The sequence below is a fragment of the Scomber scombrus genome, chromosome 13 (assembly GCF_963691925.1).
Source record: "Scomber scombrus chromosome 13, fScoSco1.1, whole genome shotgun sequence".
NCBI lineage: Eukaryota > Metazoa > Chordata > Actinopteri > Scombriformes > Scombridae > Scomber > Scomber scombrus.
In genome coordinates, this window is record NC_084982.1 from 5,834,454 (window position 1) to 5,850,205 (window position 15,752).

Sequence of the window (15,752 nt, forward strand, 5' to 3'; positions counted from 1 at the left end):
TGTTTAAACATACAGTACACATATTTCTTACAGACAAGAGGAGAAGAAGATGAAGTTAAAATTCAACATGAATTTTTATGTGTATTAAAATGTTTGGTTTTAATTTTTAATTTATGAATAGTTTTCTCTCCCACTTGACCCCCAGAAACTGAGCTTAAGCTGAAAAAAAGAGCAACAGCAGCATTTTCATACTAGGATACATTTAAATATCTCTGAATTTCAGTTGTTACTGAAGCACCATTTGTTAAAAAATGCATATTTTCAAGTGTAATTCATTGGATGGTTATATATTTTACAGAATAGCTTTATTGTTATTATGTTTTGTTTGGTGTTGGGCAGATCACTGGGTGGACTGTAGGTGAATAACTAAATAACATGTCCCTGCTAGTACCTTCCAATTGATTGCATAAGATAATATAAGATAAGATAAGGTCAAATATAGTATAACGTATAGAAAATAATATACATATATCAGTATCAGATGAGGTAGAGAACAATCACAATAACAGTAACAATAATAAATGTGCAATCTGTGCAGTGGTCAGGTCAGGAAGTAAATAGATAGACTGAACTAACATTTAACATATTATTTATTAAAATATAAAACTATATACATATTAGAAAGTTTCACAGTTAAAGTAAAGTTCCCATTGATAACAGAACAGAGTAGAATTCCACAGAATTGTAATGGATGATTATACCATCAGAATGGTTTCAGAAGCTAAGAATAGCTCGAATAAAGAGAACTACTACAAACATGTTTATTTGATTAAATTAAGTACATACAGCCTTACAGATGAGGAGACATTTATAGTTTCTATTTCATCTGATTCAAAGCATTCTGTTTCTTCTGATCAATTTGTATTAAATTAGTAGGCAGCTGTGGTGTGGAGACCATACACTGACAGAGGTAGCGTCTTCACACTGTTGTTTTTTTGGGGGTTTTTAAACGTTATTTGTGTGCATGAAAAATCAACTGGAAAGAAAATGATAATAAGCCACCATGTTCACAGTCAGAATGCAGAAAACTAAGGGTACACATGTTTTTTACATTATTGTCCTACACAGATTCAGTGAACAGAACAAAATACCGTGTGATTGCTATGAGTAAGAAGAAAAATACAATGGATACTTGATATAAGACTATTTAGAGAAATAATTTCGGCCCGGTCTCTAGGGAGTAGAAAAAAATCTATTGTGACAAATGTGGCGCCAGAATGGAGGCCATTACATTTCCAGCTGGATTGGTCACAATGATGCTGCACCAGTTCCCAATCTATAGAGGGCAATGAATATGCTTCAAATAACTGTAGAGTCTGTAAGTTTTCATCCTCTATTCATTTTCAGTGTTACTGGCAGAGGGTTTGAGAGGATTATCAACACCCACTATCTATCGACTGTGCCAATAAGATGGATGCAATAATCAGCAAGGACTGGTTGCAGTGATGAAAAACGCAGGCAATGAAAAGAAGAAAAAAAAGATCCTGTTTTTAACATTTAGTCTCCAGAATGAACAAATTGGGTGTTAAAAGAAAAGGGATAAAATGCAAAGGCCTGCTCACACCTAAGTGGATTTCACACGAAATTAGTTTATGCAATTATATTGTGAGGTCTTCTGTGACTCAGACACAAGTGCAAGTGTATGTTCACACTCTATGGATTGATATAGATTTAAATGTATTAATAGGTAAATGGGGAAAATTCTCTGTTACACAGTCTGAGGTCACAGTCTATATTATCACAGCGTGTAAATATGGTTTTACTGTGTGTTTTCCTTTAATCTCTGGCAGTGTGGCCTTTATTCAACCTGCTTTGAACCAATGAATATCTCAAAATACCCTAGGGCAACACGTTGACACTAGCATTCTGTCTATAAATGTGCCTCGACCCGAGTGACTGCGTGTACACCGACACGCTGAGACAAAATGCCAGGTAAAGCTGTGAGGATAAAACTCAGTCAGCTTTCATGGACTACATCAAATACATAGTAACCACTTTCTAAAGAAACCACTCTTTTCAAAGAGATTCTAGATTACTATTACTAAAGAAATAGCTTTACTTTGTTTGTCTTATATCTACATAAATGTTCTACTATTTTCTCTGTCTGGTTAGATGCTACATTTTGTTGCACAGGTACTCACTGTGTGCAGTCAATTGCAAGTTGAATGAAAAATGTAGGTTCTTTTTTACTCAAAAGCAAAAGGTGCAGTTTCGAGCGAAACATATGGACTGTATAGACCAACATTTCCAGTAAAGAAGTGTCAAATTTGTTGCTATGATTGGAAATGGGCTTGAACTTAAACTGTATTTGATTTCAACTCTGCCTCATTTGAGTTCAGGACCATTTAAAAACAAGCCACCCACCCAAAATAACATTCATTCTGAGGAGTTTTCCCCCAGTGATGTCTTAATTAAGATTAAACCCTACTTTTGCATTACCAAGATATTAGGCCCTCCTGATTACTCCCTCTGTTTTTTTACAACATCAGTACATGGCAGCATTGCCCATTATTACCCTATTATCTTTACCAAGCTGTTATATAAAATGCTCCCGGAAATCCTGTAATCCAGCAGAAAATTAACACAAATCCTGTCGCAGAACATTCTTGAATGAGCGTTGAATAATTAATGTTTGGCAGATGTGTGTGTGTATTCACTGAAGCCGTCAATAACCCAGTAACACATCCTGTGGGCTTCCTGTAAATGCTAATAGATGTCCCTTTAGATTGTATGTAGCACCGTGGGGTTCTAGTAGTGTTCAGAGAAATGAAGTGCTACAGTAAAGCAGGCCGTGTTTTTCAATCACTTGTATTGATGTGTGCTTCCTTGAATTCAGCCAGCGTTTGGGACTAATTGTCAGTTGATACCTCAGATCTACTCAAGGTATCGCTGAGCAGAGGTCACTGAGCCCCAAAGCCTGTTAGTCCATGCAAGGTATCATATGAGGCTTTATCGATACCACACAGAGGTCTGAGGCCATTCTGTTACAAGATATTATCGCTGCACCCTTTGATATTATTGACGCTGTGGTCTGTGTTGACTGAACTTCTGCAACCTCCAACAGTCAGACTGTCTTTGCTGTTGCAGGGGGTTTATCACTGCTACAAAGGTTGTATACATACAGTTATAAGCTTTTCATTGCACCATAGCAGAAAATAAGCCTAGCCTGAAGACTCTGCACTATGACGCTGACACAATTAGTTAAATACTAACACTTTAAAAACTCATAGATGACTATTTTGATTAATAAAAAGCTGTCTTTAGCTCTATGGATTACCGTAAAGGTATGAGTTTTTTTGGAGTGTGTGTCAGACAAATTCAGCTATTTGAAGACTTTGCTTTGGGCTATGGAAACTTGATATCAGACATTTGACATTTTTACTAGAATAAAAATCTGCTAAATGGGGAAAAAAAGACTAATTATTCTAAATAAATATGAAACAATAGTTACAAGAACCCCCCCACCCCCCCCCCCACCCCCCACACACACACACACACACACACACACAGCTTGTTCAGCCATTCAGTGTGATGTTTTTATGTGCAAGCACAGACAGATAGAAAAGGATTTAAGGGATCCATTATAGATAAAGTTTCATTTTCTTAGACTTAACTTCAGAATATTTTTTGGAAATGACAAGGATGTATGCCAAACAAAACTTCTTAAGAACATTTAACACCACAACATAAAAAATGATTACATTAAAACAACCACTTTCATTGTGCACCTTAAACATGTGTTTCCACAGCATGACCAACATAACCACAGCTGTAGCATTTAACACACAGGTTTGATCCACCAAGATAAGACGACCAGGCCAGATTTAGAAGCTACTCTAGCACCAAGTTTCTCTTTTTTAGGAAATCTCTTTGGCATTTTTTGATAATACCAACACATACACGTACATTTCCCAAGACTCGATATTCAAAGAAAACAATGCTTTCTCATATCTGGTGAGCCATGCTTATTTGATTTGGGCGTATAGTCATAATCAGGTGCACTGATGCCTCGGCAACAAGAGCTTTAAAAATTCAGCCCACGTGCGCAACAAAAGGCACATTTGAGTTAATAATTGAGTTTGATTTCTTTGTTAAACAGCCTCTGTTTTGTGCACACAGGCATGCATGCTGATAAGCAGATGAGAACATTGGACAAAGGGTTGTATGTACTGTACGTACTATGTGACTGATGGCTAAAGATACCACTATCAGCTTCCAGCTGTGTAACTATGCGAGTGTGATCAAGCAACCCTTTCTCCTAGAAATTACGCTCATATTTGACAAAATTGTTTTCCCAAATTATTACATTGGCAAACATAATTACTGCCTGGATGATGTTCACAGATAACATTTTTTCCACTGAATGAAGTCATTTCTAAGAGACATGGTTGGATGTGGGTGTGCCTGCAAAAGTGGCAGTGAACTTTCCTTGAATAAAGGTTAAAAATATGTATTCTTTCTATTTTTTTCAGAAGGACAGTATATGGATTGGCACAAGGTTGAAAAAGGATGAGGCTGGCGATATTGTATATTTTTCTTATTGACAGCAAATCCCTTGAAAAGAGCAAAACCAACAATTAACTGAAAAACAAGTATTGCCTACATAGTCTTATATGCAATAGCTTATTTCTCTGTACCATTGATCACCGATGTTGACTGAAACATATTAAAAACATTGAATTGACTTTGACTGTTGCACTGAGGGACTTGACCTTTTTATAACAATGAACATAAGCACTGTAGTTTACTCTTGAGTCGATCCTGTACGAGCATTCTTCTGCTGTAAAACCTCATAAGAGCATATACGTCAGTCGGGACACTCACCTCAAGGTTTTAACCATTTATGGTAGCAACATGTATTTTAGTGTGTCAATGTGGCTCTGCTCGCATGATGCTCTGGAACATTTTTGAACTTGCTTGATACAGACTGTTCCTGAGGTCACAATCCACCCCCGGCAATGTCTGAGAAGGAGGAACATTAAGACATATTATAAAGAACTTACCGTTGTTATAGAAAGACTGAATGAGCACAAAATGTTTATATAGCCCTATAGGCCTATTGCAAAAGGTAGGTCATGGATATTTATGAGAGATGTGAATATAAACTGGCTTCCATGCCTGCCCAAACTACCATGAGGCTCCAGTCTGCAGGTACCCACAACAAAAGCTACACTTCCAGCTGTTTTAGGAAATCACAGAGCCTTTAAAAATTGTTTTTAACTTTACAGGCAGTAGGGAATTTATTTTTTAAAGAATTCTGTCTTCAGCAGTAACTTGTGGCTGAGACAGAGAAGTCAGAAAGAATTGAAGAACAGACTAACATACAATTGGTTTTGGTCTTTTTATAGGATACTCATAACACCTTTGTCGTTTAGTCTGTGTGCAGCCGTTACTTTTTCTCACTTATTATTTTTATCCCTTACACATTCAGTGATAATCTCTGGTGTGTCAAAATGACAACACTGAGCCAGCCTCCTGATGGCCCATGCAAAAAGGAAAAAAAATCCATTTTTAGCACTTCTGTGACTGAAACTAAAAATGTACAGTTCTTCATGTACTTGATTGATTTCAAGAGAGATTAAGCGTTCCCTCTTGATGTTAGTTGTGTACTCGCGCATGTGTGTACATGTGAAATATGCACATCTGGGTTCATTTGCCTTTAAGATTCAAACAACTGAGCCCCTCATATAAATCATCAAGTCAGCTTCAGAGGATTTCCAGTTATTTTACAAGCCGAAGAGCAGCTTTGTAGACAAATCATCTTCCATCCATAAGTCATCCTGAGTGACAGGCAGCCATTTGGCTCAGGAACCAGGTCTGTAGATTGAAGCCGTGAACAACATCAGGGTTTTTCTGATTTATGGTTCACCATCAATTTGAGAGCCTATGTTATACCATCAAAATGCCGCTGGTTTTATATAATATATATACATGTGTGTGCGTGGAGAGAGAGAAAGCGAGAAAGAGAAAGAGAAAGAGAGAGATGGAATAGAGGAGCAAAGCAATGGACTAGGCTTTTGAGGTGTAAGCTCACATCAGAGAGGTTCAGTCAGCTCTTCAGATGGTGAAGCATCGTGCAAGACAGGATGGCTGGATACAGATTGAAAAGGAGATAAGAAGCGTAAGACTTATCCTTTTGGGATCAAAAGTGGGATCTGGGATACTTTTGACAGATTAAAAGCCATGCGCTTGCATAATAACCCCGGCAGTGGCACGTTAAGATGGCATTCCAGTGTTCTATTTCCCCGATGAACATCTGCAACTGTATTGCAGCACAGCCAACAATTTGAGTCTTGAACAAAACAGCTTGATCCACTTTAGTCACACTTGAAATTGGGATTAGGAAAATCTCTTGACAAGTGATCTGAGAGCAGCCAAATCAGGTCAGTCGAAATACAGCGGGACGCCCTAAAAGGGGGAAGGCGCACAAGCTGTCAGGTCTGCTGGGCCGTTGTCGACCAGACGGATGGCCAATTGCCACTCCAGATGTGTTCAGAATCCATCTGAACTTGAAGTAGAATGGCATCCTAAAGTAAAAAGCCTCTCGCACTCAGAGGAGCTGATGGAAAGAGTGCAGGGATAATTGTAATCAGGCCGGTGCCAGTTTTCATCACATTCTCACATACAGGCCTTAATGCTGCTCCGCGCTCACTGAAGCCAAACAGCGGTGCAGCTGTTGTTGTACGACTCAATGCTCATATTGTGGCGGGCAGGATAGATAAGAGGAAGATGAGATTGACAGGTTTAAATCTCTGGACTCTCAATCTGCTCCTGCCTGTTGCCTGATGTGTTGTAATGCCACACCGCCGCAGAGGATTAAAAAGAGCCCATACTATGAACACACAAGGAGCATTTTCTGTCATGATTTCAAGGGTCACCGGATGGGTTAATAGACTGTTTGAGGCATCTGAGAGCAGGATAAGTGAGGCAGCCTTGTTATTTTTCCTAACCCTTGCTAACTCCACCAACGGCAGGTAATGATGTACTTTGGACCAACAGGTTTAACTACTCAGGGGTGCCTTTTTCTACTAATTCAGTCAGTGGGATAAACCCAAAAAAGTATAATCCCTTCAAAACCACTCTTCATACAATCTGATTAGCATGCGAAAGACCGAAAAACACATGAAATGTTTTGAATTCACAGTTTCTCACATTTAGAGATTTCCTCCCAACTAATTTATATTCTATAAATATCATTTGTTCTTACTTGCTTCTGAACAGTCTGTTTTTGTTTGCTTTTCTTTGACAGATAATTGCAATGGTCCTCTGGCGTCCACATTACCCCATTCATCCTTTCAGAGCTCCTCTCAGTCCTCAGTCAGCTACGCGGCTTACAATGCCAAGCTCAACAGAAGAGATGGTGAGTACCACGGAGAATGTTCCTGCATGGATTGATTGGAATAGATTTTCAGCAGTAACCGCTAATGCAGCCATGGAGTGACCTTGTCTCTCTCCTCTCTCTCTTTTTGTCTCAGTTTTAATTGTCCCTTTTCCACATGGGGTCTGCATCGCTTGCTGCTTCAGTCCCAGTTGCTCCTCTGATACACTGAAATTTGTAGTGTTCTACTGTAGGTTAAAAGGAGAATAAACAGTACTTCACAACTACAGCTCCCATGACCCTTAGACATATATACAATCAAAACCTTATGAAAGCTACAGTCAGCGAATGTTAAACAATGATTACTTAAGGAGGATATTTCATGCTTTATGTGATTATCTGTTATTCATGTGTTTTTATAATGTCTGATATTTATGATAAACATGGTCAAAGTTCTAGAACTTGAAGTGAATGTATGTAGCTAAAATGCTCCCTGACAGTCAAAATCAATCCGACAACTATTATTTGTTTACATGGGGAGCCGGCCAATCAGAATAGAGTGGGCTCACATGGAGGGGAGAGACAGAAACCAAAAGCTGTAAGAGCTATAAGAAGACTTTTTAAAAGCTGTATACTGTAAATTATATTCCATCAGAGCCCCCAGAATATAAATATAGACCTGGACACATGAATGATTCATCCCCTTTAAACAATTTTGAAGCTGTGCTCAATATTGCTGCACTAGTAGATTAGTCATGTTTAAGAAACCTTTGATATTAAAATACAGTACCTGTCGAAAGTTTGGACACACCTTACCATTCATTTGAATAAGAGTGTGTGTCCAAACTTTTGACTGGTAGGCTTTTGTAACAGACACCAGTTTGAAAAGGAGTGAGATCTCTGCTCTCTGTATACATTTCACTGTGGATACAAGAGTGTAACTACACCTGGAAGCCCTCTCTGTGCTCACATCAGGACTTTTTCTTGCTCATTTTTGCAATGTGAGCTCAGTGGTGACGGAGCATTAACCACAAACAATCCAGACTGATCATCCACAACATGAATGTTTAATGGATCCCCCCTCTGAATGTACCTCTCCGCTCTCCTTCAGGAGCAGGGGGCTGGTCTCCCATGGTAACCGACCAAGAGCCCTGGCTCCAGGTGGACCTCAAGGAGCAGATGGAGGTGACGGCAGTGGCAACGCAGGGACGCTATGACAGCTGGGATTGGGTCAGCAGTTACCTGCTGCTCTACAGCGACACAGGCCGGGCCTGGAAACAGTACAGGCATGAAGATGGTGTAGGGGTGAGTCAACATGTGTATTTCATTTGATCAGCTCGGCTGTGAGGTCACTTTGGATGCATTGTGGTGCGCTGCTGACAACAGCATGCAACCAGAATCGTTTTGAAAAGAGATTCAGTGAGTGTAGTCATCAGACATGTATTGTGGAGGCGTTCTTTGCAGGTGGGTGTAGAAATGTTCAGACAAAACAAAGACCAAGGCTTGTCCATGGCTTTTCATGGCTTTTTAAAAATGTGTCTAGTCCTTTTCAGGATGCAAAGAACAATGTAGTTCTTCACTTCACTTGAATGTGAAAGGATGTCCAATCTTTTGTACTCTACTGTAGATACAGTGGAGATTGTAGATTTATATGCACTGATTTTTCAGGAGTTTTATGGTAAGACTCAGACAAATGATTTATCCTACAGTCACAAGATATCATCTCCTTTTCATTCTCTTCTCGCTATGGACCAATATATTGATGGCACTGCAGGTCGGGGTCAGGTAACACTTCTTCTCACACATTCCATGGTGCTCGAAATGTCTGGTGTCAGTGCAATTATTGCACTGTTTAGTTTTTTTGTCCTCCATGTAATTTCATGGTGTTATGACAGCCTGTACAAGGACTCATGGCTTAAGAAAATAGTCTGATGTTGGCATATGTCATTAATTGTAGTGTTTGTCCCAGTTATGTCAAGGGCTGCTAACAAGATGTTAAATTGTTTTTCAGTGAGTTTTTCTACTTGTCAGTCCAATTAGTCGGGTGTGTAATCGCCTAATGGCATGTCAGAGCTGCAAAGTGGTCTTTCTTTTTATTGGGCCTCATGCAAGAAGCATTCATACCAACAGATTCTTTCCAAAGTGGCGCATGTGAGTGATTTCAGACAATTTACAGCACTCAACCATTTTCTTATACTAAGAAATCTCTCTTAGGTACAAATGATGGCTTTCGTACGAATCATCATCTGTTCACCATATCATCCTCATCATGGCTGACAATTCACTGTCAGGTTTTTTATGATTATTATTGGCATATTTCAGCACAGCAACTTCTACATTTCATCAGCCGTTTGAAAACAGTCTCATTTCGGCAGCTGCCTGGGTCTTTCTGCAGGTGTCTGTCCCACATCATTGTGTCTCTCCTGACTGTCTAACATCACCTACTGTTAGGCTACAATATTCTCTCATCTAATATCTCTGTGACTGTCACATCCCTTGACTGCCTCCCATCATGGACCACTTTGCTTTTTTATCATCTAACCTCATGTCAAAGCATTCCCTTTTTAGTTCTGTCACAGCACAGTGCTGCTCTGATGACACGCCGCTGGCACTTGTAATAATATTTTCTAAATGGTTCGGGTCCCTTACTACTGACAATGATACATTTGTTATGTTTTTGTCTACTGATTTCAAAAAGCAGGACTTGAAACCTGAAGCTCTTTGGCGTGAAATCCTTCCTTTTATTCTTTATCAACATTTTTGTGAATGAAACTCACCCACAGATGAAGTGGAACATGTCGTCTTAGATGGAAATGTCATGGGCTATTATTATGCTAATGATTAAATCTCTCCAAGGAGCACCTACTCATGAACAGGTGACATTTATCATGTTGAAATGACAAATGACAAATTTGACAGATTGTTGAATCTGTCTTGGAACACTTATATAAGAAAAACCTCACAGAAAAAAAACAAAAAAACAAGAAAAGGTTTATGATACAAAAATGTTCGTGTTGAAATGAAAAGAGCGCAGAGATGTGAGGGTGGACATGATGTCTGGTGCTGCGTGTTGTTTTAAATTATTTATCTTCCTCCAAGCTTTTTAAAAATGCATTATCAAAAGTAAGAATGAAGGATGAAATCAAACATGAGTTTGGAATAAGTTTCTGACTCTGGGGTTAGGTATATCTCCTTTGAAGCCAGATCCAAACCTCCCTCCACAAGCCTTTTAACAATTTAATGGGAGCTGTTTTAGCAATATGTTTGATCACTAATGCACCAAATGTGTATTAATCTGCATCTGAAAATAGTCCCTGACCAACAACAAACAAAACCAGCTTTTCTAGGAATTCACTGATCCTCTTTTTCTTTTCTTTCCTTTTTTTTGCATTTAATACTTACATACTGTTCAGGGTCAAATTGACCCATATTTTTTTTACATTTGAGAGCTGTAAAAACCCCCAATACACATTTCCATCAGCAGGACTTTTTATAATGTGACCCACAGTTAACAAAAATGGAAATTAAATGCGTCTTTTTTCATTTTTGTACAGCTGATACACATTTTTATATACGTTTAACCTGTGTTTATAAAAAAAATCAATAATCAGCATTCAAACTCATCAAATTCTATAAAATGACTGATGGGGCGTTTATGAATGTGAATTGGTGTAGAGATGAATTATGAGTGAATATGAACAGTGTGTAAGGGTTAAGATGGGTGATTTTGATGTATTTACCCATAGAAACAACTGGTTAATGTTTTTAAATGTCCTTAGCAATGCACAAATGTGAAGGACAACAATCAACTTTAAAATATTTGCTAAATAAAACAAGCAGCTATTTGAATAACTGAAAGAAAACAGTTCAGTCTCATTATTATGTAAAGTTACATATAAAAACAAGGACTTTTTTGTGTTGTGATTGACCCATTAAAATATCTTGTTAAACAGCCCACAGCTTCCTCCACACACTGTCAGTTCTCATATCGTTAGGACTGAAAAAGGAGGAAAAGCTGCTGTTTAGTGAGGCATTGTGCTCCGATACGACCAACATGACCTGCTATCACCCTTTGTGACTGACACATGAGAGAGAGACAGAGAGAGAGAGAGAAAAGGGAGATGTTGTACTTATTTCAAATATTCATGTAGCACTCAACCAAGGCAGTCAGTGTCATATCATACCATTTACAGCAGGCACTGTCCCCTGAAAGTTGGCAACGTTTCTTAAACTCCTCTTTTTAAATTTTTATTTTATTTTCCGTGTTTATGTGAACTCGGATTTAAACTAGCGCCGGATAAATGGCAGCTAATTTGTCTGCGATCTCTAATGAAACTCACACCCAAGCTGACTTACGACAGCTTTCACCGACCTCTTTGGCTGATGCTACCTCACATCCATCTGGCATTTGAACAGCGGCGCACAAATGTAATGTCTCACTGCCAGAAACTGAACTGAGGGGGACTAATGAGAGAGCAGCAGCTGCCGACATGAAGGCTATCTCTCAGCCACTCTGAGCTAATGCCGAGCCAAATTAGCTCCGTGGAAAAAAATTTGCTCCATAAAAAGCTAGACAAAAGGTTGACAATCCTACTGGCACCCGGATGCAAGGTTTAAAAAATGAGATGGAATGAAACAAACACAGAGTGTACATTTTGATCTTTTTAGTGGTCTGGCTTAATATATGTGATAATATAGAACATCTCATATAGTACGATTGCCCTGAAGGTGGCGCTAGAGGAAAGACAGTGGGGTCAAAATTCAAGTAAAAAATATTCTGAAACCATTCGAAACCATTTGAAACAAGGTACATTTATATGTGCCATTATCCTTTTGAGTACAATATCTAAAAATTGTCTTCTGATTAAACAAGGAAACATCTCAAGTATTTCATAATGATATTGGGTGTTGATATCATGTATTGGATTCATATGTAAATATGGTGAACAAGTCAGACTTGCAAGAAGTGTCCCACATTACCCTAATTCACCCTATGCAAAATTGAGATTTTGGTAGATTGGTGATGCTGTTTAGTGTCCAAAATGGAAAAGGTTCACCCTTTGTAGGGCATGAACATGCTCAGTAAATTCCAAGCCCCTTGAGTGTGTGAGTGCAAATGTAAATGATGGTGGTGCTAGAAGAAAGGTCAGAAAGACTTCCCTTATGAAATACAAATCTAGTATCAATTTTGAGTTAAGCTTTGAGTGGTGGTGGTGGTGATGGGGGGGGTTGGATTGCCTCCCTAATGTAGGTGAGAGACAGAGAGAGAGAGAGAGAGAGAGAGAGAGAGAGAGAGAGAGAGAGAGAGAGAGAGAGAGAGAGAGAGAGAGAGAGAGAGAGAGAGAGAGAGAGAAGAGAAAGAGTCTTGGAGCAACCAAAATCAATGGCAACCATGGCAACTATCCACAGCCAGCTGGGCAGTAGTTATGAAGATATCTTGCTGTGGATCAAAGTGTTGGAAAGAATTACTGGCATATTCATCTTGAAGCTGCACTACAAAGACACTCAAAAACAAGCGGAAATTACACAGACAATTTGAGTTTGATATAAATAGAACACATGCATGCTTATAACCTCTTTTCCTGTGCAAACATGAAAAAAAACCTTTAGTTTCTCCTTTTATTTAACCTTTTTTCTTTCTTTAAAGATTCAGATACCTGTTTTTTCAGTCACAGTAATGACCATCTGTTGGTGCATTCTCAGCAAAGCAGTATAAAATACAAGGGGACCATGTGAAACAATAGGATGGCACTTCTGCACAGACTGATAATAACTGTTAAATTGACTGTAGAAGCTTTGAGGAGATGATTTGTTGACTTTTATAATCTCATACGCTGTGCAATGCGACTGACTCAAACTGATTTATTCTCAAATGTCTTTACTTAAGTGAAAAAAAATAGGGAAAAAAGTGTTTGAAAGTAAACTCAAAGAGCCCTTGTTTTAAATCCTGGTTTAACCTAATTTCCCGTAGAATATTTGCGATATACTCCACGGTAAATTAGCTTGATGTTCATTGCAAATATTCATTTCAGGGAAAGTGGAATATATTCTAGCAGGGGGTCCGTATTATCATTATCCTCATCCTTGAAAAGCCTTATTTAAAATCAGTTTTAATGCTGCTGTGAATAAATGTGTGAAATAAATTCTTCCCCTCAAGGATGGAATTTAAACACAAATTTTCATTCTTGTTAGCCGTGCAGGTAGACGGGAGTAGAGGAGATATAACAAGGATTAGAACTTGCATGAGTGCTAATTCATCTTTTATCTGAGTAAATTAAAACCTACTCCTATGTAATTGACCTTAGCACTTTTTTTATTGTGAACTCACAAGAAGTTTAAATAACCTTTTCAAATAATCGTCAGCCACATCTAGCCAATTTTGGTTGGTCAGACTGCTTTGGTCCAGATGTGAATATGTAGGTAAATATCGGATGGATTCCTATTGGACATCTGTGTTCCCCCATGTGTTAAATCCCAATGACTTAAGTGACCCTCTGACCATGAGGTTGACATTTTTGGTTTTAAATGAAATGACTGATGGATGGATTGCCATAAACTTTTTTATATTCATGGTTCCCAGACAATAAATCCTAATAAATTTGATGATCCACTGACTTTTCATCTAGTGGCACCATCAGGTCAAAATGTTATTTTTTCCAATACTTTGATTTATGGCCAAATACCTACAATGACAGGCCCATTAGTCTCACATGTACTTTGTGATGAGTGCTAAATAGCAAATGTTAAAAAATAAGATTGTGTTCCTGATCAACTTAAACCGGCTTAAAATCAGCATGTTAACATTGCCATTGTGAACATGTTGCCTCTACTTTTTGGGTAACTGGAGAACACAGTGTGGAGAACACTACACATGAGTAATTTCAGACTTCAAAGACAAAAACAAGAGATACTGATGGCAGGATGTGTAGGGAGAACTGAAATAACTAAATAAGCCTCTTAAACTGGCTGGAATGGAAGTAATGTGCCTTGAACATCCCCGAGACTCGGCAACCAGGACCTGGAACAACAAAGTATATATAGTGAACGTAATAGGTGAAAATGAAGATGAGGCTGATGAGTCATGGCAAACTTTTGCCCATCAGTCCCCTTCACCCCCCCTAGCAAGATTCCAGGCTGCCTGTGCAATAAATGTCCAGGAAGAACAGCATCAGCAAACTGAAAGTTGTGATAGTCACCTTATCTAACCTTAACTGTAAAACACTATTTATAAACTCCAATATCACAAATGACAAATTTGCCCCAGGAGTCTGTTCAGTAATACAATGACATCTATCCTTGGACCCTCAATTTGGATAAAAACTCCCCCAAAAAATACCCTCTTATGGGGGAAAAAATGAAAGAAAGTTCATGAAAGGCAACAGAGGATGGATGCCTCTTCCAGGATGGACAGACATGCAATAGATGAGCAGATAGCAAAATGACAGTATGGAAATAAATAAGTCAGTTTATAAATAGGCACTGGAGAAGGTTTGTTGTTGTCAGTATGAGAGATCTTAAATATTCAACCTAAAGATAATCTCAATATCTAAGACCTTGGCAATCCTGGTCTGGATTACTTCTGGCAGGCATTTGGGAATTGCAGTGGAATTTTGAGTCATGGCAAGGTCGTGAACTCCCAGCTTCCTCGTCGCCATGTGTTCCCCCCAGGCTCTTTAACTAGCCAATGACCTTCTGGAACATACCGTCTACTACGTCTTCGTTGCCGGCAGCAGGATTTATTCCACAGTGAATTTATTAAAATAAATGTATGTGGAAAAAGTGACACAAGGGAGCTCATCACCGGAGAGAAAGAATAAAGAGTCTTAATGAATGAGGAGGGAATCTGTTCCACGGTGACAGAAACACAAATAGAAATAATGAAGTCACTGTGGGGTTACGACTGTTTATGTGGATGAGGGCCAACCTTTATCCTCTGGTCCCCTGGAAAATCTTGTGTACCCTCAGGCGTTCTGTTCACAGACATTGCCTCATCTCCCAGCTGGAACACACAGGATGCTCTGTTGCAATTGTTTCCGAGGAGGAATAAAAAATAAACGTCATAGTTCAGAACAGGCTCACCAGTGGTGTGCTTGTTGTGGTATCGCTCATGAATACTAATCAGCCCTACTGAGTGTTCTTAGCTAATGCATTGTGATAACTGAACTGCAGCCGCAGAGTGTACATTTTACAAATGTTTCCTTCGGGAGACAAGTGGAAAGACTCTGGGCTCAAATTAGGGTCAGGTGTATTGTAACTGTGTATCACCACACATGAATGGATGAAAACATGTTGTATGACTACATCCAAATGTGTGATAAGTACAAATGTTTTGTTCAAATGAATTCAATTTTTTGAAGGTTTAATTTTTCAGTCCTCAAGGAAATCTGTGGATGTGCATGACGTTCTGTGAACAAAGAGGAATGAGTAACATTAA

The 15,752-nt window shown here is 38.8% G+C and overlaps 1 protein-coding gene across 1 annotated transcript in view; it reads left to right on the forward strand.

Annotated features, from left to right (window-relative positions):
* The first annotated feature begins 5,075 nt into the window (after window positions 1–5,075).
* LOC133993331 (contactin-associated protein-like 5) overlaps window positions 5,076–15,752 on the forward strand; it is a 68,614-nt gene continuing 57,937 nt past the window's right edge. The window contains 3 exon segments of the mRNA XM_062432246.1: window positions 5,076–5,151; window positions 7,250–7,360; window positions 8,430–8,623. Of these exon segments, the coding sequence (XP_062288230.1) occupies window positions 5,076–5,151; window positions 7,250–7,360; window positions 8,430–8,623 (381 nt within the window).